Source organism: Leopardus geoffroyi, chromosome X (assembly GCF_018350155.1).
Source record: "Leopardus geoffroyi isolate Oge1 chromosome X, O.geoffroyi_Oge1_pat1.0, whole genome shotgun sequence".
NCBI classification, from domain to species: Eukaryota; Metazoa; Chordata; class Mammalia; order Carnivora; family Felidae; genus Leopardus; species Leopardus geoffroyi.
In genome coordinates this window covers 107910002-107937887 of record NC_059343.1, presented here as the reverse complement: position 1 = coordinate 107937887, position 27886 = coordinate 107910002, and the positions used below count along the sequence as shown (strand labels likewise).

The 27886-nt window shown below is 48.8% G+C and overlaps 1 protein-coding gene across 1 annotated transcript; it reads right to left on the bottom strand.

Annotated features, from left to right (window-relative positions):
- Nucleotides 1–223: 223 nt before the first annotated feature.
- Nucleotides 224–26966, bottom strand: XPNPEP2 (X-prolyl aminopeptidase 2). Its single transcript, XM_045470739.1, has 21 exons — nucleotides 26626–26966; nucleotides 23978–24054; nucleotides 22200–22310; nucleotides 20992–21055; nucleotides 19960–20064; nucleotides 19629–19715; nucleotides 18565–18711; nucleotides 15511–15612; nucleotides 14759–14840; nucleotides 14278–14473; nucleotides 13550–13639; nucleotides 12190–12299; nucleotides 11354–11431; nucleotides 10182–10253; nucleotides 7863–7923; nucleotides 6576–6645; nucleotides 5955–6059; nucleotides 5454–5513; nucleotides 4882–4958; nucleotides 2276–2365; nucleotides 224–1657 (listed from the first exon to the last, which is right to left on the bottom strand). The coding sequence occupies exons 1-21, from the start codon at nucleotides 26672–26674 to the stop codon at nucleotides 1463–1465; spliced, it is 2028 nt and encodes a 675-aa protein (XP_045326695.1). The 5' UTR covers nucleotides 26675–26966; the 3' UTR covers nucleotides 224–1462.
- Between the last annotated feature and the right edge of the window lie 920 nt (nucleotides 26967–27886).

Sequence of the window (27886 nt, the reverse complement as noted above, 5' to 3'; positions counted from 1 at the left end):
GCTGGGCGTGACATGCACGCAAATATGTGAATGTTCACACACGTACCCGCACGCATGCTCACATGCACATTCTCAAGCACATGTGCTCCCCGACCGAGCTTCTGCGAGCCTCGTGTCCCTACCCCCCACCTCACCCCCTCCCCTTCCCCTCCCACCACAAAAGCCACAGGTAACAGCAGTCCCCAGCAACACAGAAGACACAATGCAAAACTCAGAGGCAGGCTTCGTTGCCATGCTGTTTTAAGCATCAAGCAGGATGTGAGCCCAGGTGGCTAACGGCAGGGCTGACCAAAGAAAACTCTGCCTCCCTCCCTTCTGCCCTGCCCCCAACAGCGGGCTCAGGGAACTTGGAGGTATGTTCAGGGATTTTCCACGGTGCCAGAGGGCAAAACAGCTGGACTGTCACTGCATTCTGGCCCCACCATGTCCCAGCCAAACACTGTGTGCCCTTGGAGAGGTCCCACCTGTCTGGAGCTCAGTTTTCCTATCTGTAAAATGGGGAAACCAGACTTACACGTGTTAAACCAGCCCACACAGGTTAAAGACCATCCAAGGATGCTGGGGGATTTAACAGCATTGTCACCGTGGCTGGATTTTGGAAAGTGAAAAGGGCTACCCATGTGCTGGGAAGTCTGGGATAGTGACTGAGCGCTGCTGCTCAGGTTGTTCCCAACTTTGAGTAAGGTCATATTCCAGAATGTTCCCCACATGCCCTCCTACCCGGTGGCCAAAGTCTTATGGCTTAACTCCCTATCCTGTCAAATGGCATGGAACCCACCCAGAGTTTAGAAGTGATGGGCTCGCATGTGGGGCAGGCTGGTGTACGTGCCCCTTTTCTGGCTAGCTTTCCTGGTTGCGGTGTGTAACCAGAACACTCAGCCACCTTCTCTTACTCTCTATCTACAGGCACAGCAGGGAACCTGGAGGCCCCCCTGGTTCCTTCAGCCTGTGCACTGCTGCCAGGAGGGCACTGGTGGGCCAGGGACAGGTTGGAGTGGTCAGAGGCAGCTTCAAGGGTGTGGAAAGACCAGCAAGTCAGGAGTCAGTGAGGGTGGGAACAACTCTGGCTATATCCAAAGGGTGGCAATAGGGTAGGGCTCTCCCAGGGCCATGGACCCCCCGGGGGTTAGGGTACTGCCTTATAGTGGTCTTTTGCTGGGGGGGAGGCAGTGATAAGAGGCTCTGCCAAGTTGTAGATAGGTTAGGCCTACTGGGCTTACAGGAGGAAAGGGACTAGCTAGCTCTCCTATCCCAGGGCTAGGCTTGGGAGCCCAGGGTGAGGTACACAAGCCCAGAGGGGGCCTGCCCAGGGCCAAGAAGCTCTGTGTCTGTGGAACTTCGTCCTGGAGAAGGAGGCTGAAGGCAGTGGTTTTCAGGCAAGGGGCTGGCAAGGGCTCTTGGGGCATGGGTGGTGCGGGGTGAGGGGAGCTGAGCTAGAGGGTTGGCCAGGGAGTCTGAGCCTCTAGACTCTGCAGCCAAGGATGGCCAGAGAGGAGACTGCAAACAGAGAGGCCAAGGGGGCAGTATGTGGGGCCTTTGCTGACAGGGGCTCCGTGTGCTGCTGCAGCCACTCGAACTCCTCCAGCAGCTGCCGCTGCTGGAGCTCCGGGCCCACCTTCTCTCGGATGGTCTGGTAATAGTGGTTCAGGTACTGGAGCTGCAAAGGGAAGGAGGGGTGAGGACCTCCCCAGGCCAGGCTGCCAAAAGGTGAGATCTTTTCACCAAAAGGTGAGACCTCGGTGCCATCCAGCCCCCTGCTGTGGTAGTGCAGCTGCCCACCTCAGCCCAGGTACCCTTATGTACCCCACAGGTCCCTAGCCATCCTCAGGCCACAGGCATTTTCTGGGCCTTTTTAGAGGCAGTTCACCACAGTTTAGTGTTTAGCTGTTTAGTGTCACAGTGACTTTCATGGGGTGGGTGGCAGATGGGAGTGGCTCAGGAATGAAAGTAGGGCAAGCATAATTATCTTCATTTTACAGAAGAAGGGACTGAGGCTTATGCTAGGACTTGAGGTGGCAGAGACTCCCCAGGAGTTCACTACTGGGGGTTGGGTAGGTTGGTCTGACCAAAGAGTTCTAAAAGCTTTGGGGTCTCTGGTGAGTAGGGGAGGGATGCCCCAGGATGTGCCTATAAATGCCAACAGTGTGGACCCTCCCAGGTGAGGGGAAGTGGCAGAGGGTCTTGGGGTAGAGGGAGAAGAGGCAAGAGAGGCCCAGGGTTGGGAAGAAGTCAGTGGTTCATGGGCTGAAAGATCAAAGTGCTGAGGGTCACTTACGTGCTCAGGAGACAGCAGGCTGACATCAATGAGGTTCCGATCATAGGGCACCAAGGATACCACTTCAAAGGTCAGGTAGGACCCGGGGTACTGGGATGCCACAGGGAAAGTGGGAAAGCAGGAGAATGAGTGAGGAGAAGGTGGTAGGCTGAAGGGAGGGAGGGAATACTCCACTCAAGCCATGGGCACAAGGAACTGACACTTGTCAAGCTTGAGATTCAAGATAGGCCTGAACATCCTACAGTCCCCTTGACCCTCCCCAAACCCCAGTCTATCACTTAACACCTCACCTTTGGTCTTTCCATCTGGATTCCTAAAATTTAGACTTCAGTCTGTATTTCTCAAAGTGTGTGCATCTATAGCACTGAGGGGGCTTGTTAAATATGTAGATTCCAGGGTCCACCCCCACCCCCCCCCAGACCACTGGAGTGAGAATCTCTAGTACAGGGTTGGGAAACTACATTTAAATAATTTTAAGATAAGTTATTAAGTTTTTATATCTATCCATGTAATCTATATCTCTATATATTTCTATATAGCTACATCTCTTTGTATCTATCAATGGACCTACCTATAGAGATGAATGTAAAGAAGAATAAAGAGTCTATAATTCCCATTTCTCAGAGATCCTTTGCTTGCTTGTGTTTAGAAAGTTCAAACTACAAAAGGATACACAATAAAAATTGAAAGTCTCCTCCCTGCCTGGTTTCCTTCCTGAAAACATTTAAGACATATACAGTATGTAGGTTTGTATGTGTGTATGTATGTATTTTAATCCACACAAAATGGACCCTACCTTTTTTTGGATCCACACAAAATGGATCCCACCTGCTTTTCTGCACCTGCTCGCCACCCTCTTAAAAGGGAACATAGGAGAGCACTGCATATTAGCACAAAGATATCTACTTCAGTCTCTTTTGAGGGCTGCATAAGGGTCCATAGTATGCAGATGATGATTTATGTAATCAGGGATGGATATTTAATCTGTTTCCACTTCTTTTTCACTATGACCATAGTACAAGTACTACAATCAGCATCAATGTATAAAACAGTTTGGTGACGTTTTGGGACTATATCCAGAAGATACATATTTGGCAGAGGTACTGCTGAGACAAAAGGGCTAGGCATTTCAAATAGATGTTTTGATAGATATTGTGAAGCTGTTCTCCAGAAAGATTGTATCAGTTTGTATTTCCTCCAGCAGTGTGAGAGGGCCCGTTTCCTCATACGTTCAACGGTACTGGGTATCACCAAAATCTCTCACTTTGGCCAATCACACAGGTGGAACATGGTATTCTATTGTTGTTTTGATTTGTATTTCTTTAAGAATAAAGTTGAGCATCTTTTCACATTTATGGAGCATTTGTGTTGATCTTAGTGAGTTGCCTCTTCATGTCCTTTGCTTTTATTCCCCCCGTTTTCCCTATTTTTGTCTTACTGATTTGTAAAAAGCTCATGGTGAAAGAAGGAAACGCATCCTTTCGTTGCTATACGTGCTTTGTCATACATTTTTTGACTTTGTTTATGGTCTTGTTTCCGTACAGTTTTAAATTTAATTGATCAATTTCCTTCACGGCTTCCAGGTCTTGCATAGAAAGGCCCACTTCCACCCTGGGATTATAAATGAATTTATATAGATTTTCTTCCAGATCTTTTATGGTTTTACCTTTAAATCTTGAGATCAATTCAGAATTTTATTTGGGTGTAAGAGTAAGGTTCTTCACTTTAATAAACCCCCAAATGATTAGCCATTTGTCCCCCCTGCCCATTTATAAAATGTCTCTCGTCTTTATTGTTTTGAAATGCCAGCTTTATTATAAATTAAATTCTCACTTTGTTTGTAGAAATTTGAGGATGTGTTTCTGGACTGACTATTCTGTTTCATTTTTACATCTGTCTCTCTCATCTTTAGTGCCATACTGTTTTAGTTACAGTAGCTTCAGAGTCTGTGCTAATATCTGAAAAGGCTAGTTTCCTTTATTGCTCTCCTTTCTCAGAATTTTCCTATCTACTTAGCTATTTTTGCATGTTTATTTTTACAAATTTTACTATCATTTCGTGAAGTCACAAAAGCATCCAGTTAGCATTGAAATTGTGGTTGTCTTGAATTTATAGATTAATTTAGGGAGAAATGACATCTCCATAATACTGAGGCTCCTTTCCAGAGAGCACCATTTACTTAAATCTTTTTTATGTCCCTCAGTAGAGATTTTCTCCATATAAGTCTTTTTAAGTTTATACATAAGAATTTTATCCCCTTTGGCTGCTATTATAGGGAATCTTCATGTCAAATAAACTCCCCTGGCCATTATTATGTGCATTGAGGACCAATGATTTAGGGCAGGGACACAGATTCATTTGGTCTAGAATGGGACCTGGGCACTGGGATTAAAAACAAAAAGCTCTTCTGATGATGCGGATATTCTATTGTGCAAACAGGCTTGAGAAACTCTGAGTTATGGAATTTTTCTAGAGCCCAGGAAAACTTCAAATGAATTCATGCCTCCTATTTAATGCCCTTCTCCTTTGACCTTCCTTATACCCCATGCAGCCCAAAGTCACTGCTGTGCCGTCCATAGCTCTAGGCCGCTTCAGCAGCACTTTACCTTGGTCTTTGCTTCTACCACAAGGGCCACATCTTCAAGACGGATCCCGAATTCTCCATCCTGATAGTAACCAGGTTCTAGGAGACACAGAGATGCTTGTGGTATTAAGCAGGAGGAGGACCCAAGCCTGTGTTTCCTGTCCAAATTGAGGAGTGGCTGGAGTGCCCAGCTGTCTGGCTGTCCCTTGGCTCAGGCAGACCCACCACTGGGTAGATGCTCACTGACCACGCAGAGGCAACCTGCCAGGCCTTGTAGCCAAGCAGAGAAGACTTAAGAGCTCACTTGGATCCTGGCGGCACCCCCATCTCCTTGTGTGCTACTGTCCTGTTTCCCCACCTTTGATTGGAGTCTCCAGTGTTTGGATGTACAGTCAGGAATTGACTCCCAAGGGCAAAATGAGTGTATGAGCTGAAGGGATTTAGGATTGGGGTATGACAATCCACTTGGCGCTGGGAGTGGTGGATCCCAGTGGGTCTGTGCCTGGCATGTTCCCCGAAGGTTGGCACTCCCTCAACTGTAGTCCTGGGCTAGTCTTGGGCGGGGGAGGGGGTGGAAGAGCTTGAGAGCCATACCGATGGAGGTGAACATGCCCTTAGCCATGGGGATGTTGTTGTACTGGAATCCCACTGGCCCTGGAAAAGGAGATGTAGGCAGAGCATCAACCCTCTCATACTCTCCAGCTCAGAAACTAGCAGGTTCTGGGGACCAACTGGGGAAACTGGGCTTTCTCCAGCAGCACTTGTCCACCACATCTTTGTCTACCTGGGGCTGGCACAGAGACCACATTGGCTCTGTTTTTTATTACTTTGGTGTCTATGCCAGCCAGCCGCTAGGCCTTGACCTGCCACTCCTCTCTCTGAGGCCCTCCCAGATGCCAAGCAGGCAGCAGGAATGGCCAGGTGTCAGGATTTCTCACTTACCCTGTGGAGCATCACCTCCTACCAGCTGGTTAACCCTGGGTGGGTCACTGCATCTCTGTGGGTCTCGGTCATTTCCATACCTATGCAATGTTCTATCTCCTTCACAAGAAGTGGGGGGCGGGGAGCTCAGGGAAGTGCCGAAGAGACACTTACACTCATGCACACAAAGGAAGTTGCCAATGCCATGGCCTGTCCCGTGACCATAATTCAGCCCAACATCCCATAAGGCTCTGCGGGCAAACACCTCCATCATTCGCCCTGGAAGAGAGATAGCCCCCAGTCAGTCAGCTGGACCCCAACTGTCTGCTTGGCCCCTTCCTGCTCTCTTGTCCCAGAGTCAACTACCAAGATGGTACCTGTGGAGAGTGGCTCCTGAGAGGCAGGTTAGCATGCATTGTTTACAGCACATCCTACATTGTACCTATGTTACCTAGACTGATGACTCTACTATAATTTCTCCCCATCCATCAAGACACCCACTTCCTCTAGGAGTCCTCCCATGACTGCTACAGCCCACAGTAGCCTCCCCTACCCCACTGAGCTACAGTATTAGATTAGGAGTCAGGAGGCCTGGGTTCAAGGCTTGGCTCTCCCAGTAATCCTCTGTGTGACCTTGGGTAACCTGCTTTCACTCTCTGGGCTGGATTTTTTTCATCTATACAATGGATGGGATGGTGATATAATCTCTGCCACACTAGCCTTCTAGGGTGGCAGTCTGGGTCCAGAGAAATCAGGGCCTGAGGCTTTGGGTCCAGCCTGGTTTCCAAAACCCACCTGATGTATTAGCAGGAAAGACGAGTCTGGACAGATCGATATTTCCGATCAACACACGGGTGTATGCCTCCTGATGGGGAGAGGGAGAGGTAACGTGGTGAGTAAGGGGAGGATCCTGGGAGTTTCCGAGGGGGACCTGTTGAAAGCTGGAGCTTGGTCCACGTGGTTCTCTTTAACTGGTCCACAGGAACGCTTATAGATGGTGGTGGGCTGAGGCCTGACAGTACGGGGTTGGGAGGCAAACCCCTGGGCTAGAGTCCTGACGTAGCCACTCACAAACTCTGAGACCTTGGGCAAGCTACTTTAACCACCCTGTCCCTCAATTTCCTCATTTGTAATGGAATGATCACAGTACCAGCTCGTAAGGTTGTTAGGAAGAGTAGGTCCACTTATGCACATGAGGTGCTTCAAACAGTAAATGTTCAAATACAGATCAGCACCCTTATTACTATTATGATCATCCTTGAGTTTCCTTCAGGCCTCAGGTTTGGGTTGGGGCCTCATAATCTGGCAGGTCAGCCTTGCTCGGTTGGGTTGTTTACCTTGCGGATAAAGGGAGGGAGGTGGGCTGACAGCAACCTCTTCTCCTGTTCACTCCTTGTGGCATGTGGTAAGTCCTCTCATCACACACATGCACACACACGTGGGCACGCAAGCACACAGGTTTGTCATCTTGTGCACGACAGCCTGGGGCATTGGACTCAACCCACTAAACTTGAGCTCTTTGAGGCCTGGCCAGCTCTTGTTTGTTCTTTATTTCCAGCACCACGTTCAAGCCACGGTCGACTTGCTGAAAGCATGAATGTGGCCCCCTGTTCCCTCGCCACCTAGAGCACCCTCCCCTCCGTGTACATAGAGGACGTCCCAGCCTCTTCTCCATGTGGGCCAGCCCTCATTGCTTTCTGAAAACCTTCAGCTCCTTTCCACCTCCGCCTCTGAGACTTCTCATGCAATTTCTCTCTGCCTGGAATGTTTTTTTCCTCTTTTCTACAGAGCACGGGACTAGGCACACAGACAGCATTGAATAAATATTTGTTCACTGATTCACTGAAATGGGATGATGATAAGCTTCGGCTGAGGCCCTGTTGGTGGCCTGAAATATCTCTGGGGAAGTAGCCAGGAGCACTGGGTTTTCTGGTACTAACTTGCTGTGTGACCTTGGGCAAACTACTTAACCTCTCTGGGCCTCAGCTTTAGCCTCCGTAAAATGAAGGGTTCTTGCTGGAGTGATTGCTTGGGTGTCTGTTGGGTAAAGGTGGGTAGGGGTATTCTGGGTCCAATTCTTACCTTTTGGAAAGCAGAGGGGGTGCCCCAGTGGACCGTTCTGGTGATGTCTGTGGTTCCATCCCTGTGGAGAAGGACAGTCAGCATATACAGCTTGGCCATGTGCTTCCCGTGTGTTTCCCACTGGGGTTTGAGTGGTAAGAGTGGGGTGGTGGTGAGGTGGGTTAGGGGTAAAGGAAGAACATAGATGCCATTGTCAATTTCCCATCTTCAGCTTCTGTGCATAAAGGGACTCTGAAAGCTATGAAGTTCAAAGTCACTATGTTGTCTGACATTTCTGATCTCCCACATACATACTCCACCCCCATCCCACCTATTTTGGCTGTTTTACAAATCTGAGTTTCTTGGGTCAGCCTAGCTTTACAAGCAAATTTTCTACCAGGCTTTCGGGGAGGCAGGAGGAAGGGGACTGTCCCATTTTTACAGGTGGAGAAACTGAGGTTCAGAGAGATCATCATATTCTTACACATTCACATAGTTATTTACCATTTCTACAACACTTTTGCAGCTCCCTGGGAAGGGTAGCAGAGGGGGCCTCATTTTCCTCATTTCCCAGATGAGGCAATTGAGGCCATGAGCCGTCCCCCTTTCTGAGGCTCAGTGAAGCCAGACCTCGAGCAAGCATTGACTCTCTACACAGATCTCTCCTTGTAAATATGGATCTCACACAAGGGTCTGCTCAGAGTCCCAGGAAACTGAAGCCAGAAACCAAAAAGTCTGACTCCCAACCACAGCAGCAGCTGTTCCCCCAGATGGTCCCTCTGGTCACCACTAGGAAGGGGGAGGGGAGAGAATCCCAGGGCCCTGGGGATTCCTCCTTGGGAGCAGGTCACAGGGCGTGGCAGACTTCTTCAGAAGAGGAGAAGAGGAAGTGAGGTGACCAGTTCCCCGGCCTCACCCTCTCTGAGCATGCCCCAATCCAGCAACGCCCCTCAAATTCACTTCCTCTTTGCACATTGGCCATTTCAAGTACACAGTAGCACAACGCCAGACTGTGATGAGCACAATGTGATGAGCGAAGCCTGCTAGGCTGAGCTCTTGGGTTAGCTCCCAGAGCTGCACTAAGAGCAAGCGAAGAGCCTTTGTCACTGGCACATGCACCATTGCCACAGGATAGAGAATGGGAAACTGAAACTACTCCTTGCTCTTCCATCAGTTCGGCATACCCCTTCCTGCCCACCCCTGGCCCCCCGCCAACCCTGCCCAAGCTTTTCTACAATCCACTTGCTTCCTAGATAAGAAGGGAAAAATCTACTGACTCATCTCATCTCAACTCCTGTGTGAATGATTGGTCACAAATTAGGAAAAACTGGGGTTAGTTAGCCTATTCTGCATGGCTGACATGTCTGCGTGTTCAGATTGTGTACTGTACAAGGGTAACACATCTAAAGGGGTACCAGTCACTCCGTGGTTATATACTAATTTCAATGAGAGCACACAGGTGGACGCACAGATTGTGGAATCTTGGAGGTGGCAGGGGTGGGGGGGGGAGAGTGCCCTCCTACATAACCCTACACATGGTCACTCACACATATCTATTCACAGACATACCCGTGCTGATAGGTGTGCCCTGTTTCAACTGTGCTCTGGGCACCCTCTGAGGGTGCTTCTCTCCTCACCTGCTGCTTGTGGAGGCCTGATCTGGCTGCCACCCCCAACCTGACATGGTCACTGCATCTGTGCAGGGTGGGGAGAGGGGGCTGAGGGAGGATGCATGCTGCTGGTGTGTGCGTGAGTAGGTGAGAATGTGAGTACAGTGTTTGTGCAGCCAGGCAGGGCTGCTAAGCATGGCTGTTCAGACTGTGTAATAATATGCAGGCTTAAAAAACACTTCACTTGGGGCGCCTGGGTGGCTCAGTCGGTTGAGCATCCAACTTCGGCTCAGGTCACGGTCTCACGGTTCATGAGTTCGAGCCCCGCGTCAGGCTCTGTGCTGACAGCTCAGAGCCTGGAGTCTGCTTCGGATTCTGTGTCTCCCTCTCTCTCTGTTCCTCCCCCGCTTGCACTCCATCTCTCTCTCTCAAAAATAAATAAAGATTAAAAAAATTAAAAAAAACCCACTTCACTTGAGCAAGGAGAGATGTTTCTGATTCTCCCAGAGGTGCTGCACGGGCAGCCCCAATGACTTGGCTTCTGTGTTTCCCATCGTGCAAGGATCCGCAAGTATGAACATGGGAACAATGCTCAGGGTCATTCAATCCAGGGCTCTCTTTTTTCATACAAAGGATCCACACCCAGGAAGGGAAAGCTTCGACCAGCTCTTAGGCAGCCCAGGATGTCTGTGTTGAGATATTCGGGCAGGGCAGGGTGGGGAGTACATACCAGTATTGCCCCCCAGAATCCAGCAGGTACATCTCATCTGAGGATAGCTTGCGGTGCAGCTCCTTGGTCGGGCTAAGAAGGGAGAGCCACTGAGAAGGGAGTAGCCTAACCCTACACTGGGCAGGGTGGAGGTCCCGAGTGGAAGCAGAGGAACCCCCTCACCCCTTATTTCCCAAAGGGCCCTGGAAGAGTACTCAGGTGATGCTGCTAATGTACTCAGTACACACCTGCTTGTCCTATACCTCACCAAGCAAGGCCTTGGTCCCTGGGAAGAGAGAGAGGAAGGAACCCAGAATGCAGGAGCCTGGAGAGCCTCAGAGAGCAAACCAGTGCAGTCGTCTCCTTCTACATAAGGGAGAAACAGGCCTACAGAAGCCAAGAGGCTTGCAGGAGGCTATGCAGTAAAGCTGGGGAGGAGCTCGGCCTGGACCCAGATGCTCAGTCTAGTGCTCTCTTTCTGTGACCGCTGAGAAGCCAGGGAATATGAAGGGAGAGTCCTCGAGGGTAGGGTTAGAGAGCAAGAGTTGGTAGGGCCAAGGAATTCCTACCCTGCTACTCTCTAGAGGGGAGAAGGGGCTGGGCCAAGGCAGCTGTGGGCTTGGGAGACTTTGGGGGAGGGAATTCTGGGACAGGCCAGGCTGGCCCATGGAGGACATCTGATCTCTTCCTGCTGTGCCCATGCCAGGCTGAGGCATTCTGGTGGGTTTGGGCCCCCAAATTCTATCAGGCTGGCCTGCAGGTGTTTGTTTTCTATGGAGCCAAACATCTGGTTAGCCCACCTCTGGGCCCTCCTTAGTTGGTTCAGGCTGGGTGAACAGGGCTTTCTCCCCATGTACTCGAGAGCTTTAAGAATTAGCTCATATAAACAACTCGCAGGAAGCCAAGGAAAAACATCCAGCAGCCCCGCCTCCCTTCCAGATCCCTCAGCCCTGTGTGTTCACAAAGTCTCAGCCTTTTGTGGGGAAAACTGCTCAGGCCTTTTAATTCCAAGAAGACTCCCAATCCCTAACTGAGCTCCACTGCCCATCATAGCCTCCACAGTGCTAAAGAGTCTCAAACCTTAAATGTGGGCCTGGGCCCCAGAGCATTCCTTCCTTCACACCCCCAGCCCCTGCATATACCCCAGGATCCCGTCCCTACAGGGGCCTAGAAAATTCCTTCTCCTGAAGTACCTGTAGTGGGCCAAGGCGGCATTCAGGCCACTAGCAGAGATGGTTTCGAAACTGGGTCCAGAGGAGAACTGTTCCTTTCTGAAAAGTACATGGCAGGAATGGTCAGTGGATGGGCTCAAGGTCTAGGCTGGACCCAGCATATCTAATCAGGGCAAATGAAGGTTATGGCTGCCTCTACCTCAGCCAGACTCCATTTGGCTCTCCCAGCCCCACCTCCTGGTGCCATCTTCCCAGGCTCCAGTCTGTCAGTTATAGAGCATTCAAGGTCAGAGAAGGAGGGGCTGTAGACACCAATTTGTCCCCCTCCTCCCCCATTTTACAGATGCGGAAACCAAGGCCCATTGTCCCAAAGTGAGTTTATGGTAAAGTGAGAGTGAAGAAACCTAGTTTCTTGTGTCTGAAAGCTTCCCCAGCCCCACAGCAGCATCCTGCACCTCAAACCTACAGTATGCTTATGGCCTGGGCCATGCGTGCCCTCAGGGAACTTCACTCCCTAACTTGATACTTTCAAGCGGTCCAGGAGCCATACCTATCCTGAGCCAGCCTCCCCCAGGGAAACAGGGTCTGTGCCTGAAGCAGACACCAGGGGGCACTGATGGGTTGTGGCCCTTCAAGGTGTCCCGCTTCCAGCGATTCCAGGCACTGTCATCCAACCCGCCCTGCCCAGCTCCCCGACCCCCTCCCACCCGCCGCCGCCAAAACCTGCTACTCCTTGTTCCAGAGAGGTCCCCCAAATACAAAGAGAGTCTTCCCACTGAAGTAAGGAGACCAGGTGCCCCTCCCTGCCCCCACCCCCACCCTTAAAAGTGGTCAAAATGTCAGCAGTGGTTCTTCACCCTCGGAACTTGTTGAGCAGCTCTGCCCCGGAGAACTCATCCACCGTGCCTTTGGGCACGTTCTTCTCCAGCCACACCAAGTAGCGGATCACAGCCACGGCGTCCCGCACCTGCAGCGGGCAAGCAGAGGAGAGGGCTGCAGCAGGATCGCAGCCAGGGCTCTGGGATCAAGGGGATCAGGCGGCTGCTGGGGAGCTGAGCTTTGAAAACTCGAGGGTTTCACTGACTATTTGATGATCTTAAGGGATTCTTAAAGTTTATATGTGATTACAGTGTGGTTATGTTTTAAAAAGAGTTCTTATCTTTTAGCGACACTTCCTAAGTGTTTTCTTTTAGAGATACTAGGGTGTTAACAGGAGACACTGTATGATATCTGGGATTTGCTTTAAAACCAGCCAGTAGTGGAGGGTGGGGGCGTAGGCAATGAACCTGGAGTTGTAGACCAAATGCCAGGAGCTGAAGAGGGCTGGAGCAGAGAGGTGGTGCGTGGGGATCATTATGCTGTTTTCTCTACTTTTGTATACGTTTAAAATTATCTATAAGAAAGTTTTGTAAAATGCGGCATTTCTTCTAATTTGAACAGGAATATCCAAAAGAGCAAGCTATCGTCTTGCCAGGGTGAGGAAATCAGGCCAGCTAACACTTACTTAACACTTGGAATGTGCCAGGCAGTGATCAAAGCAATATATATATATACACACACACACATATATATATACACACACATATATATATAATTATTCAATATAATTATATTTGCATAATTATTAATTATGTTTATATATGTATATAATATGTATACAATTATGTATTTATATACTCCATATTATATTTATATACATTTATTTATATAAGTATATATTTATATTCATATGTATACACATAGTCTATGCATATAAATGTATATATGTACACACATGTATATATGATTATAGATTATATTTTATATTACTTGTATATTATAATTAATGTTAATTATAAGTTACTTATATATTTTATACATATTATATATTGTATAGCATATATATTTATCTATTTAATCCTCACAACAACCCTATAGTGTAGACTACTATTATGGTACTCATTTTACAGATGAGGTAACTGAGGCCCAAAGAGCTGAAGCAACTTGCCCAAAGTCACCCAGCTAGGAGGTAGGTAGAGGAGTTGGGATTTGAATTCAGACACTCTAGCTCTAGGGCCCATGCCCTAAACCACTGTACCAGGTTGGGCATGAGGGATGAAGCCCAGGTGGGTGCCCAGGAGTTTGGTGTCTACTTCTCTGTTTCCTTAAGCTTCTTCAGGCTCCTTTCTGATTCATCAAATCAGGAGTTTCCAAAAGGCTAGTCCTCCTGCGACTTACGTGGCTGGCCCTGAGGAGGGCCTGTTCCTTGCTATTTTTCACCGCCTTGGTCACCATCACTGGGGAGTAGGTGTCTTCTATGAGTTTCTCCTGTCATGGGCAGAGAGGAAGAGGTATGGGGCCATCTCCAGGGCACAGTGGGGTTTGAAAAGTACTGGCAGGAAAGCCCAGCTTTCCTGGGCTAATCAAGCAACATGGTCAATGGGCTAATCTAGCAACGTGAGTTTCCTGCATGTATTATGTCATAACAGCTACCATCTGTTGAGTGCCTGCTGTGTGCCAGGCACCGGGCTTTACATGGACCATCTCCTCTAAATCTCTTCAGGTAAAGTCCTCTGAGGTCAGGACTCTTATTGCCATTTTACAGGTAAGGAAACAGAGGTTAGGACTGGCTAAGTCACTTGTCCAAGGTCATTGCACAGCCAGTTCAGGGCAGAACCAAGGCCCAGTCTCAGGTTTGGTGGCTTCATAGCCTCTGGTCTACTAGGCTGTTCCCTCTCTAGTCTCCTTGACAATCTCTGAGCTCTCTGTGGACAGACTTCTGCTCCCTCTTTTTCCATCTCTTCTTAGGGAGGCCTAGAAGGGGACTGACCAACTGCCTGAATGGCCAAGGGGCTGTGGCCCCACTTTAGGTTGAAACTTATCAGGGCTGGCGCAGGGGCAGGCACGATGCCTGGCCTACGCTGGGCCTGGCAAACCTGGCCTAGGCTGGGGCCTGGCAAACCTACCGTGGGTATCACTTCATAGAGCCCGTATGTAGTATAGCTGGTCCCGATCCAGATCTTCACGTTTCCTGAGGCGTAGGCCTGGACGTTGTGACGGACTTGGCTGTAATCTTCGACTTGCACACACATGGAGCCCGTGCAGCTGGAGTTGAGGTACTTCAGGGTCTCAGAGTTTAAGCAACTCCTGTTTACAAATAACCTAGGTGGGGACGGAAGATGAGGAGGGTCCTGAGGGTCTCTAAGGTTGATGCACTTCCTGGAGGTCAGAGGAACTCCAGCAAAGAACCAAGCAAACCATATTTAGAGTAGGTGGGAATAGAGGTCAAGGGGTCAGGAAAAGCCCACTGCAGGCTTCCTAGAGGATCCTGTGGGGGTAGGCAGCAGGTTCCTGGGAAGGCCGTGTACCAGGGCCATGTAAGTGGTAGAGCAGCAAGGGGTGGGAGTTGGAGGAAGTCCTGGAGAGCAAGCCAAGGAAAAGCCATACCTGATAGAGGAGTCTGTGAGCAGTGTGTAGGAGTAGAAGAAGGGGTTATAAGGGATGTCACTGCCACGAAGGTTGAAGAGCCCTGGGGAAGAGAATTGATGGGGTCTCTTTGAGGCTGGTCTGCCCAAGGCAAGGACTTGCACACCTTTGCCCCACCATTTGCTTTGGGCCCCAAAGAGTCCCGGCAGTGTGCCTGAACATCTGCCTCTGAAAGTTTCTCAGTTTGGTGGGGAGGGGGGCTTTGAGGTGCTGATGAGAGCAATGGACCCCCCTTTCTCCCAGAAAAATGAAGATGCCCCACCAGCAACCAGCACAGTTCCAGTGGGTTCCCAGAATATCTGAAGCCCAGAGCCAGGGTCAGGTAAGAAGCCCTATGCCACACTGGGACAGAATAGGGTTGCACCAGGTGCGAAACCTGGGAGTCTGAATGCTCTTGGGTTGCTGGCCAGGCTGATGGCAGGTGTTAGCTGGGCCCCTTTCCCTTCATGGGACAGCCTTTGCCGTTGTGCTCAGCCCCTTCCTCTGATGGCCTGTGGGCTGCCTACAGCGTGCTCTGGGCTTCCTGGTTTTCTTATTAAGCAGACATGATCTCCTGTCCCCTAGCCTTCTTAGTTCCCACAGACCATGGCCATGGAGCTCTCAGAACCCGTGGTGATAGGGTGACTGGGGGAGGAGTTCTGGGTTGCAGGTCCAAGAGGCTTGGGGTTTGGGGGGACCGAGGCGCCCACCCGTGTCCATGAGTCCACACTCACAGGCCGTCTCATCAAGCGCTGACAGAAGGACAGCAGTTGGTGCCTTGGGATGCTTTTGCATCTGGCTGCGGATGTCAGATACTTTCTTCTGCCAGGTGTTCCCTTGAAGCAAAGGAGCCAAAGAAAGCATAAGCAACATACTTTCCCTTTGGCACTCTGTTCCTGAGAGGGCTCCCTCAGGGCAATCGCTTTCTGTTTCTTTCTTTTTAAAAAAATTTTGTAATATTTATTTATTTTTGAAAGAGAGGGAGCACATGACAGCACAGTAGAGGGGTAGAAGAAGAGGGAGACAGAGGATCCAAAGCAGGCTCTGCACTGACAGCAGAGAGTTCAATGTGGGGTTCAAACTCATGAACCGTGAGATCATGACCTGAGGTGAAGTCAGTTGTTTAACCAACTAAGCCACCCAGGCACCCCTTCCCATTTCTTTAAAAGCAATAGAACACTGTCTTCAAACAAACTCTCACTTCTGTAATTATTAAGGACATGGACTCTCTGGGCTGACTGGGTTCAAGTTCTGGCCCTGCCATTACTAGTTGTGTGATCTTGGACAAATCACTTAACCCTTCTGTGTCTTATTTTGCATATTCGTAAAATGAGAATGGATTATCATAGCAGTATTGACATCAATAGGGTTATTTTGGGCATCAAATGAATTAATATTTGTAATGCACATAGAATGGTGTCTTGATGTATAGTAAGTCTGGTGTAACCTTCTGATCCATAAGTAAGCATGCAGAACAGAGATCAAGAGAGCAGCCTTGGCTGAAGGGCAAAGGGACAAGGCTGGGTTATGATAGAGCCTCTACTCTGAAGTAACCTGGTGCCTAATAAGACACGGGTCCTTGAACATTGTTTTAATTCTTATTTGACCCATTTACAGATAAGGATGTTGAGGCTTCAGGGAGGTAAAGTGACTTGTCTAATATTTCATAGGTAGCAAGGGGTGGAGGGGTGGAGCAGAGATTTCAACCCAGGTCTTTTTGACTACATGGCCCACCCTCCTAATCTATATGGACACTGGACTATCTTGCTAACACTGTCAGTCCCCAGACTTGTCCTTAAACTCTGTGCCACAGAGCTGTCCTTTCTAGGATGCTTGTGTCCTGGTTCTAGGACTTTAGTGTTCATCTTTTATCCCTAGTCTCTGTAATGCACATGAAGGGTCTGTTCTGAGGCACAGCTCATATTTTGCTGACAGAAGGTCATAAACATTAAGGGTCCTAGCTGGGCTCGGAGATTAACATAAGCAACTTAATGCCATTTAAAAAAAACTTTATGCAAACAGGCAAAACTATCCAACAAGAACCAAAGCTTTGGGTATGATACTCTTTAATGATGGTTTTATTTTATTGTGGTAAAATACACATACCACAAAATGTATCATTTTAACCATTTTAAAGTGCACAATTCAGTGGCTTTAAGAACATTCATAAGATTATGCAACCACCACTGTCTAATTCCAGAACTAATTCCAGAACATTTTTATCATTCTGAAAGAAAACCCTGTAGTCATTAGGCAGTCATTCCCTATTCTCTTCTCCCCTCAGCTCCTGGGAAACATTAATCAGCTTTCTGCCTCTATGGATTTGGCTATATTGGATATTTCATACAAATGGAACCATACAATATGGGGCCTACTCTGGCTCCTTTCCCTTAGAATTATCTTGTCCAGGTTCATGAATGTGATACATTTTTGTGACAACAAATGCAGGCAAATTTAAATTGTCTGATGCATACAGGTATCTTGGAATAATTAACTTTTCCCATTCTTTTCCTTGCCCTTTGCCCCCTTTAAAGCTTATCAGTTGCTGGAGAGAAAGTCTCTCTTGTCTCTGTAAGCTTAGTGACTCAAGAACTCTGTTCTTGGGCTGCCAGGCCCAGTTCTGGCTCTGGATGGCTTTTCCTTGAAGACGAGCAGCCTACGAAGCTTAGCATCCTGTCACTTGTGGGAAGTAACTTTAAAACCCATGTGAACTCTCCCTCAGTCCCTTGGAAGGGTTCCCCCTTTTATCCCCTCCCCTTCCCGACATAACTGCTCTCTTCTTTATCTGAATGGAATGAGTATTATTTATGATGGTACAGTCCTGGATAGCAAGTTTTTTAAAATTTTTGTGAGATGCAGAATGATTCTGCAAATTATACAGAACAGATAAAGAAAATTGGGCAGTTTTAGCTTGTTTCATCATCCTTGCTATTTTGAAATTTCCCTCCTGCTCTTTTGACTCCTTTTCAAGCAAGAAATGTGCACGGACCTGTGTGTGGAAAGGGGCCTCTCAGATTGCCCAATATTGCTAGGAATCCAAGTCCATTGGCTTGTTCAGAATTCCTAGGGAGGTAGGGGGTGGTGGTGTCCAAGACAGTGATTCATAATCAATAGCCTGATCATGGTCAGGATTTTAGTTGCTACTTAACAGAATCTAGAGCATGCTGTTCTTTTATGATATATTTAGATGGTATCAATGAGGTCAAGATGAAAACTATTGATGTTAGAATTTGGGGGGTCAGTCAAATTTCCTTTGTGGTCTGGCCAAAACTTGAACCTTAAGTTGTACCATGGATTGACCCTGAACTTAGTTACATACTTCCTTTGTCAGCCCGGCCCACCTGACCCCAGACATCTTATTACAGGAGGGCCAGAAGTCAAGGTTTGAATGAATCAATATAAACCAGTCTCCACTACTGCACAAGCAACTCATATCATGTTTTTTCCTCTCTTGAAAGGGGTGGGGTTCTTTTTTTCCCCATCTTGCTCTGATTCCCTTGTTTCCTCACTTCCTGTTCTGTCTTCAAATCCCCTTCCTGCTCCCTCTGTCTTCAAGTCCTAACACTATTTATTCCAGTGTTTTCTAAATATGGTCTGAGGACCTTTTGATTCAGATTCTTTGAGATGACATCTGTTTTTTAAATAATCATCCCAGGCAATTCAGGTGCACACAAAGGTTCAAGAACCATTGCTCTGGTAATTCCTAGGACAAAATTTTCACCCAAAGGAACAGCAGTGGGGACCTGTGTTGCTTCAAGTTGGGAAGGAGAAGGGGCTTAAAGAATCACCTGTGAATGCCTCCTGCAGGACATAAATGGGTTGGCTCAGAACCAGAGGCTTCTCTGACCCCCATGCCTGGTCCACAAGGTTGGGTGTGATGGACACCAGTTTTATGTTAGAGTTCATGAGGGCCATGTTATAACTCTCCCAGGAACCTGCAGAGACAGGAAGCAGTCACTTGTCCCCTGCCTGTTCGCACCTCAGGGAAAACTGTGACTCAGGCAAAGTTAGTCCTTATCTGCTCTGCCTCCCACTCCACTGCTGAAGCCCAGCTTCTCAGAGTAGGTCCAAGCAGTCTGGTTCTGTTGGAGCATGTCCTCTCAGCCTCCTTGTTCTGCTTTCAAAGCCTAATTGCCCTGGGCCCACCCCAACCCTGCCCACAGCCAACTGGCTAGGTTTATCTTTTTAAGCACCAATGGCTATGGGGCCCTCTTCTCAGTACTTTCCGTTGTAACTGAGCTTCAGTGCCACAGTCCAAAGAATGGTGATGCTGACACCATTGGAAAGGCTGGCAAAGAAGCCAGTTCTGAAGGGGGAACCTTTTGGTACATATTTGTGAAGACCCCACCCTTGGCCAGCTGGCTGGGGTCCCAGAGCTCAGGGACCTATGATCCTGGGGGGAGGGGAATATGCTTCTTTGTGCAGAAGCTCACTAAACTTCTTTGACCCTTCCAAGCTGCCTTTCAGAAGAGTGCTCCCAAGTGATTCTAGTGCCATAATTGGTACAGCTTCAGAGCACAGAGGATGGTTCTGGGTTCAAGAACATCCTGGCCTATTTGTCTGCTAGATATATATTATGTCTGTTAGACTTAACGATTCCCTGGATCTTCTAGGTTGGGGCTCTGTACTCATGACTTAAAAAAAAATCTGCATTCATTCTTTTAAATATATTTACATTACACAGTCCATGAGTAAATCTTTGTTGCAAAATATTCTGCAACTATAACTTGAGACACTCTGTCTTTAGAGTCATCCTATTCCTCCTTCTACGAAGGTATGCTTCTTTACATCCCAGAGGGGCTGAGTCACCCTTGTTGCTGTGGACAAATGCAGGAATCAGGGAAAAACATACCAATGGAGAAGAGAAAGGGGTCGAAACCCACACGCTTTCCAGCAGGAACTTCAGTGAGGAGCCAGATGACTATGGAAGCTGTATCAACTAAGAGGAAGACAGGAAAGAATGGAAAGTCACCTCCAGGGACAGTCTCAGGCTCTCCAGTCAGGCTTCTGTCTGTGACAATCCTGCCAGGTATGTCCTCCTTGATGTCAGCTTCAAAGGTGAGGGATGGCTTGAGATTTCCCAAGTTTCCCATAGAGGCCTTTCATGCATCCTCTTACCTGTACTTTCTTGAACCTAGTCTAGATTTCAAAGCTTGGGGGACAAATCCATGCGACCTTTTTACCTTCTTTATGTAGTTCCCAGTTGCAGTCCATCTGCCGCTCAGCCTGGGTCCAGTAGCGACTGTCGGTCCAGAGACCTGCTTTCCCCATGGTCACCACTGCAGTTCCTGAGACAGAACAGAGAAATTTGGAGTTGAGGGTGAAGGGGAGGATGGTGGCCTTAGTGCATGGGCAATATGGTACTGGCTCCGAGAATGTCACAAGGGGTCTCCGGAAAGAACTTCCCTCCTCCATTACAAGAAGTGAGGCAGGAGACATTAAGGAGAGCGTCGGGGGAAGCCAGCTTGGGTCAGGCATCTCTGCTCTGTGTTGAGAGCCTCACCTAAGGAGGGACAAGTGGGGTCTGCTTCTGGCCTTCCAAAAGAGTCAATGCTGCATGTAGGTGCTCTCAGGAAAGATGGTGTGGTAGTTAGTATCAAGACTCAGTGGCTGATAGGGACACTAAGCCAGGGGCTTAGCTGAGGACAGGCAGAGAAGCCAAACCCAGCATCTTTGGCAAAGATGAGTAAGGCAAGGAAGCTTGAAGCTTAGGGGAGGAATGTTTAAGGATCAGCAAGGGAAGCGTGGATTTCACTCAGGGGGCCAGGATCAGAGTGGGGGGCCCCTTCAGAAACTGGGATCCCATAAAGTGCTTTTTTGTTTGCGACTCATTTGGCCATGTGAGGTGATGTTTGAGAAGAACCCACTAAGTAAAACTGTCCCCAGGTGAGCCATGTATGAAGGGAATCAGCAGGCCCCTAGTGGCTAGATGTGGAAGTGGCAGCTGTTCCAGAAATGGAGCCCAGGGTGTGCTAAGCTACGTCTGGCAGCAAGCACTCGAAGAAAGCCTCCTGCCTTCTGCCTCATGAGAAGTGTGACTGGTGGTTTATGAGATGTATACCCTGGTGACCCTCTTCTGAGAGGTAGAGGGGAGACAGGACCACTGAACATTAGGTCTTGGGGTCCTGGCTTCTGAGAACTGGCCATATTAGAGCATCTGTGACTGCCTCTGGGTCTACCAACAGAAGCAATAAGGGCAGGGTAATGGCTGTCACCTGCAGACCCTGTGAAGCCTGTCATCCACGCACGCCTCTTGTCACGTGTGCCGATGTACTCACTCTAGGAAATCAACAACACCGTTGTTAGCCTTCTTCATGGAGTCAGACCCCATGGAACGCCCCCAACCACATCCCAGTTCTTTCTGTCTGGTCAGATTCAACAAGTCCTACAAGCCAAGGCACACTGGGCACCTCTTCCAGGAAGTCCTCTGTCACTCCCCCAGATCTCAGGATCTTCCCTTCCTTTGGACAACTGTGTCTCTTGGAGTCTCAATCCCATAGTCCAGAACTGGCTTGTTCTTGTCTCCCCGGTCAGAATGAAAATTCTGTGCTGTCTGGGATCATGTCTTTTGGTTCTTCTGGTTTCTCCCCTCTAGCTGTCGCCACACCCTCCCCCGTCTAGTATGGTACACTGAGTACACCATAAATAACTTCTGCATAGGGCTTTACACATAATTGTCTTTTGGTCATCATAATCCTTTGAGACAGATCTCATTATTTCCATTTTGCAGAAGAGGAAACTGAGGCTCAGAGAAGTTGAGATACTTACCCAAGATAGGAAAACCAGTTCAAGCAATCTTATTAACACTGAAAATGCCTTCTCTTCCAAATGGGCTAGTGCTCAAAAGGTGGATGGGATGGAGGCAGAGCCGGTGGTAGGGAAAGGGTGGGATGGGTTGGCAGGGGTGCTGCTTTGGGAAAAGCAGTTCTTGTTCAGACCATCTTCTTTCCTGTCTGCTCCCCTCCCCCAGCCTACACTCCAAATTCATGTAGTCCGGGACTGTGGATCATTCCAATGCTCCATCCATCAGGTTATGGAAAAGGCTGGGCTGGAAGGGAACTTAGAATTCTTCTGGTCCGATTCTTAGCCCACGCTCTAACCTCCTAGGGCTGGAGTTCCCTAGACATTCATTCTGGATCTGCCACCTAGGGACTGATCAAAATTGATTCTGAACTTGTTTATAGTCTCATTGCCTGGAGGCAAGGAGATTTGGTGATGGCTTCTCTCCTATGTAAAGGAATAGACTCTCTCAGCTGCCCTAAAACTCACATGTCCAAGCCTTGTACTTCCTTCCCTTTGCCTTTTGAATCCTTTCTCTGCCTTCATCTTCTGAGCCTTAGCAGCCTCTCATTTGTACCCTGTTCTCATTGGTGGTTGACCCAGGATAGCAGAGGGCACGGGTGGGGGATGAGCTGTCCCTTACCATGTGGGCATCCGTTTCAGGGATGATGTAGGCAAAAAGATTCTGGATGTGCATCTGCTGGCGGAGGGCTGTGAGCTGTGCTGTGGTATTGACCACAGTAACTGGAAGGTACTAACATGTGACAGGAAGACACCAAGACACACATAGAGACACACATTGCTTAGAGAAAATGATGCTTGAGCCCCAGCATCCAGAGGAGTCACCAGCCCCCCCCACCCCCACCTTAGGCAGGTACTCGGTGTGGCCAGGCTGGACCAGCCTGCAGAGGAAAGGGGTGGCAGCTGATGTTATGGGTGAGTCTAGAATAAGGTGCCTGGGCTGAGAGGAGATGTAGGTGTTGAAGAACTTGGAGAGAAACTCCTTGTGACAATAATGGGACCTAAGTCACAGATGGGGGCATGGGTGCAGGGATCTGAGCCCTGGCACTGGGCCAGGCTAGAAGGACAGTCTTTCTTTGGATACCTTGGCAGCAGAATTGCAAATCTAGCAAATAAAAATACAGGATGCCCACCCAGTCACATGTGAAATTCAGATAAGCAACATATAATGTTTTAGTATAAGTATGTCCCACACACTATTTGGGGCATACTTATACTAAGACATTATTCATTATTTGAAATTCAGATGTAACTGGGCATCCTGTATTTCACCAGGCAACCCTACTTTGGGGACTTTTTCAAGTTTCCACCTACTGGTCCCAAATTGCAGAGGAGAGTGAATGAGTACCCCCAGAAGTTTGGGATATTGTCCAGAAAGATCCCCTCTAAGCCATTTCTTTAAAGGCTGTTTTATCTTTAAAATAAAGAGTGTGGTAGGGGCGCCTGGGTGGCTCAGTCCACTAAACAGCTGACTCTTGATTTCGGCCCAGGTTTGTGAGATCCAGCCCTGCATCGGGCTCTGTGCTGACAGTGCAGAGCCTGCTTGGGATTCTCTCTCTCTCCCTCTCTCTTTGTCCCTCCCCTGCACGCATGTGTGCTTGCTCTCTCTCACTCTCGAAATAAATAAACTTAAAAAATAAAATAAAAAGTGTGGGTTTTTTGTTTTGTTTGCCTTCTACTTAATGATATATCCATGTCTGTTTTAATATAAAAGTAACATGGTTTGCCCACCCACCTGACTTCCCCAGTGGTCTCATAAACTTGACATTGCAAGCAGATGTACCCCATTGGCCCTGAGGCTTAGTGAACTGCTGGCAGGCCACCAGCTTTCGCCTGTGCCTCCCCCTGCCTGAAGAAACTCTTTTGCCCTACTCTTGTGGAAAGAATCTTCTGGTCTCCAGCTAGGAAGCTGAGACCTTTCAGCTCCAATATGCTATGCCTTCTCCTGTAGTCACACCCTAGGCCGCCCTCTCACCCTTCCGTTGTCCTTTCTAGCTCTGTCTTCCTCCCTCCTCCCTTCTGTGCCTCCCTTTGCACTGTAACTTTAGAATTTTTGTTTTCTTTCCTCCCATCTTCCTCTTTGCCTCTGCCCAGCGTCAGCCAAGGCTAGCTAAAGCCCCTCACCCTCCTTCCTGCCCCTCCTCCTTCCCTCTAGTGGGGCTGCCCAAACCCAGACGGAAGTAGATAAACTGCTGTGGGAATGGATGGGAGGGAAGGATGGGGTGTGCCTGTCAGACACCCGAGAATGTGCTGCCCGACCTGAGGGATGTTAATCAGAAACTGTGGCCCCAGAGTCCGGAAGTCAGGAGAAAGTTGGGTAGAGGCAAAGGCTAGCAACTGAGCCAATGGGGGATGGGGAGAAGATGGGAGCTGTGGGGCGGGGCTGAGGTGGGGCCTTACCGGAGGGCTGATTAAACAGTTTCTCACGTCCTCTGCCTTCAGGTCCACTGATTTTGGGTGGCCCCAGGCACCCAAAGCTAGAAACCAGGAGAAAAATCCAGGGTCACTTGGAAACCAGTTAGCTCCTAGAGAGCACAGGGACATGTTTCCCCAATCCTGCTCCCTGTCCCCACTGGGCCTCCATCCTTTGAAAAAGCAATGCTGTCCAACTCTACCTTAGGATAAAAATAATCACATTTCATAGGAAATTAGGCTGAATTGAATGCACCCTGGGTCATAATCAAAGAAACCTGTTTCATTGACAAGTGATTGCCACTTTTGCATGGGGTTTAGTGCTCATTAAATCAACTTTTCCCTTCTAATCTAATTGGGACTTTTCAGGGTTTACCAAACTGGAAAAGTTGTATGTAAATTAAAATTTTGTAATCAAATTTTCTTTGAAATTCTCTAGAGGATCTCATTAAATAATCAACCCACCTTCATTTTACCCTTCTATACATTTAGTTTTATATATATTGGGTTTCCTTAGCATTCTTTTTTTAATGTTTATTCTGAGAGAGAGAGAGAGAGAGAGAAAGCACCCGCACATTTGTGCACATGAGCAGGGGGAGGGGCAGAGAGAGAGAGAGAGAGAGAGGGAGAGAGAGAATCCCAAGCAGGGTCTGTGCTCAGCCCAGAGCCTAACTCGGGGCTCAATTGCACTACTTCGAGATCATGACCTGAGCCAATATCAAGAGTCAGATGTTTCACTGACTGAGCTACCCAGGTGCCCCTATATTGAGTTTACTTAAATTCAAGGCCCATTTGTACCATTTCTTACGACCCAAATATCTGGCTCTCATTTCAGGCTCATTTTTTTGAGAGAGAAAGAGAGAGAGAGATGGGAAGGGGGTAGAGGGAGAGGGAGAGAAAGAATCTTTTTTTTTTTTTCAGTGAGAGAGAGAGAGAAAGAGAGAGAGAGAGAGAGAGAGAGAGAGAGAGAGAGAGAGTGCTTGAGTGAGGGAGAAGGGCAGAGGGAGAGAGAGAGAATCCCAAGCTCAGTAATTTATAGTATCTCATTATATACTTGCAATAAGCTTGTGAGGTGGATATTACTGTCTATTTTCTATAGATGATGAAGCTCAGGCCCAAATAGGTTTGGTAACTTGCCCAAGTTTTGCCACAGTGAGTCAGTGGTAGAGCAGGGATTTGAACTGGGGTCATCTGAGTACAAAAAGTAAACCATAGGAAGGGTGGTGCCACAGAAAGGACAGAGTATATGGAGACTTAGTTTCCAATTTGGGTCCCAAATTTGGTGTGACCCAAGGAGTCACCCAGTATTGACTGAGCAAACATTTCCTAAGTACCTACTCAATGCCAGACACTGGGCTCAGTCCCACAGGCTCTGGGTCGTCTAGCCCTGAGAGTCCAATGGTCTCTGATAGTCCTTCCCTCCAGCCCCCACTTTTAGGATGGATCTCTTCAGAGGGTAATGAGGGCCTGGGTGTTGGGAGACACTATACTTTTACCTTCTGAGCGGCTTGAGTTACAGATAGGAGTGTGGCTGGCATCTAACACTATAAATGTCCTGCATGGCTGTGTTGGTCTCATAAACTCAAGGGGAAGTTGCAACCCATACTGTTGATCTAAGAAAATGAACCCCCATTTCTGTAGGAAATATTTGGCAAAATGGTGATGCTAGGATGCTAACATAAGAAGCAAGACTCAGCCAGACTATGTCTGTCTCAACACCCAGATTGTTGTTCTCTAAGGCCAAGGCTGTGGCTCCCAAGGTCAGGCTTGTGTTCCCTGACACAGGGCCTAACATTGGGGAGGTACTTGGGAAGTGGGTGCCGACTGAATGAGCGGGGTCCTGCTGATAGAGAGCAAAGGCAACGAGGCCTCCCTAAGGCTGGGGGTGGAATGGGTGTGGAGGGCATTGAGCTGGGCATCTAGTTGTAACCAAAGAGGACAAACAGGGCACCATGGGAGTGACAAAGACCAAACTTTAGTTATGCTCTTCAGAGCCTCTTCTTCACTAGAATTTGACTTTGGCTTTCCATGTCCATCTGGTCCTTGGTGGGCCTGTGTCACCCAGTCCTCAATAAGAATCTTGCTAAGTCAATTTAGAAATTGAATATCTGATCACTTTTACTATCTGATCAAATTCCTCAGCCTTTACCCTTGATATCTGTTCACCCTGGCCTGCGTTCAGTAAGAATCCTATGAAGCTGGCTTAGCAAGAACTCCCCTACCCTTGATGTCTCTTCTTAGTAATTTTCCATCCACTTCCCCCTCACTCTGTCCATTGGCTGTTAAGTCCTCAGTCATCTTTGCTGTATTCAGAGTTGAGCCTGATCTTTCTCCCCTATTGCAATAATTTTGAATGAAGTCTTCCATACTCTTTTAACAAGTGCCAGAATCATCTTTTCTTTAACAGGTGGAAATGGAAAGGTGCCAATCCAGACTTGACCTGACTCTCTAGGGCCCTGAGGACCGGCTCTGGGGTTCCTCTTTCTCATGACAGCGAGGAGGACCAAGAGAGAAAGAGATAACCTCGCCCCAGCCCTCACTCCAACCCTTTCTGAACCCAGAGGGGAGAGGCAAGAGCTGCTCTCCAGCTGGACCTGCCCTCCCAGCATGGGAGGGAAGGACCAGGATGCACATACCACAGAGGAGGACAAGCCAGGGGCAGCATCCCCAGTGAGCTTGGGCCATGGGGTCTCCAGATGCCGGTGCTGGGTGGATGGAGGGATGGGGGGGGTGGAAAAGGCAGGGATGTTTCCCTGGCCTCTTCCTCCAGGCCTTCCGAGGACAGGAGCAGTCAGGGGGTGGGGGCTGGTGATGGGGAGGAGGCGTCCAGCTGGTGGATGGTGAGTCCCCCTCTGGTCTTTTGTATCTGAGGGCTCCGGACTCGGACTGGACTCGGGAGACTGGAGTCGGGAATCCGGGTGGGTGGGGAAGCTTCAGCTCTCCAAGCCCGCCCTGTGCAGAGTCCAAAGATCTCTGGGCAGAGGAGCCGCAGCTGGTTTCAATCAGCCTGCTCCTCCCCGCCCCCCACTTCAGCAGCACGTCTCAGTCATTCCCGAATTCTGTCCCCCTCCTTCCAGCAAGCTGTTTCCCATTAGCTCCCCCACCCCAGGCTCTGGATACAGCCCCACTTTTGTCCCAGATGAATGTTTATCTTTCCTCCTCCTCTGAGCTGGCTTGTCTCAGAAAAAGCCAGTGTCCTCACTCCCTAGTGTTTGGGAAGCCCCGCTGCACCCCTCAGGGAAGGGGGAAGTTCGTTACAGCAGGAGAGCTACTTTCTTCAGCTGGGGTGAGTCCCCTCGGTAGAGCCCATGCTGTAAAAGTGCTGCCAGTCACTGGCAGAGAGGAAGACTGCCTTTCTCTTGGGATGTCTGGGATGGCGGGGTTCCATTCGGCTGTTTGAGCCACATATCTGAGACAGAATGAAGACCGCATTTGGACGGGCCAGGAGATGCCACTGAAGAGGGAAAAAGACTCAAAAAGGGGAGTTTGGGGATCTCCAGAAGACAAATTTAGTGAACTGGACATGCCCTTTCTGCCATAGCTTCTAGAACAAGGCTTTGGTTCCCCTGCAGTATAGGTCACTCCTAACCAGCATGAGTCCCTACAGGGGAAGTGGAGAAGCTGAGGCCAGCATTGTGTCCACACCCAAGGCATCAGAGGGCAGCTGGCTGCACAGTGCCTAAACAGCTCCCAAAAAATGCCCTCTAGAACACTTGGCCAGAAAAAGCAATACTTGTGAGAGACAAACAGACCCAATGGACAGGTACTTGTCTAGCTTGGCGGTCCCGAGAGGCAAACCACACATTTCCTTTTGATCTTATTTTTAATGTATTTACACTCTGATTACATCTGCAACAAGTTTAAGGTGGCTTTCAAATACTTCATCCAAATACAATA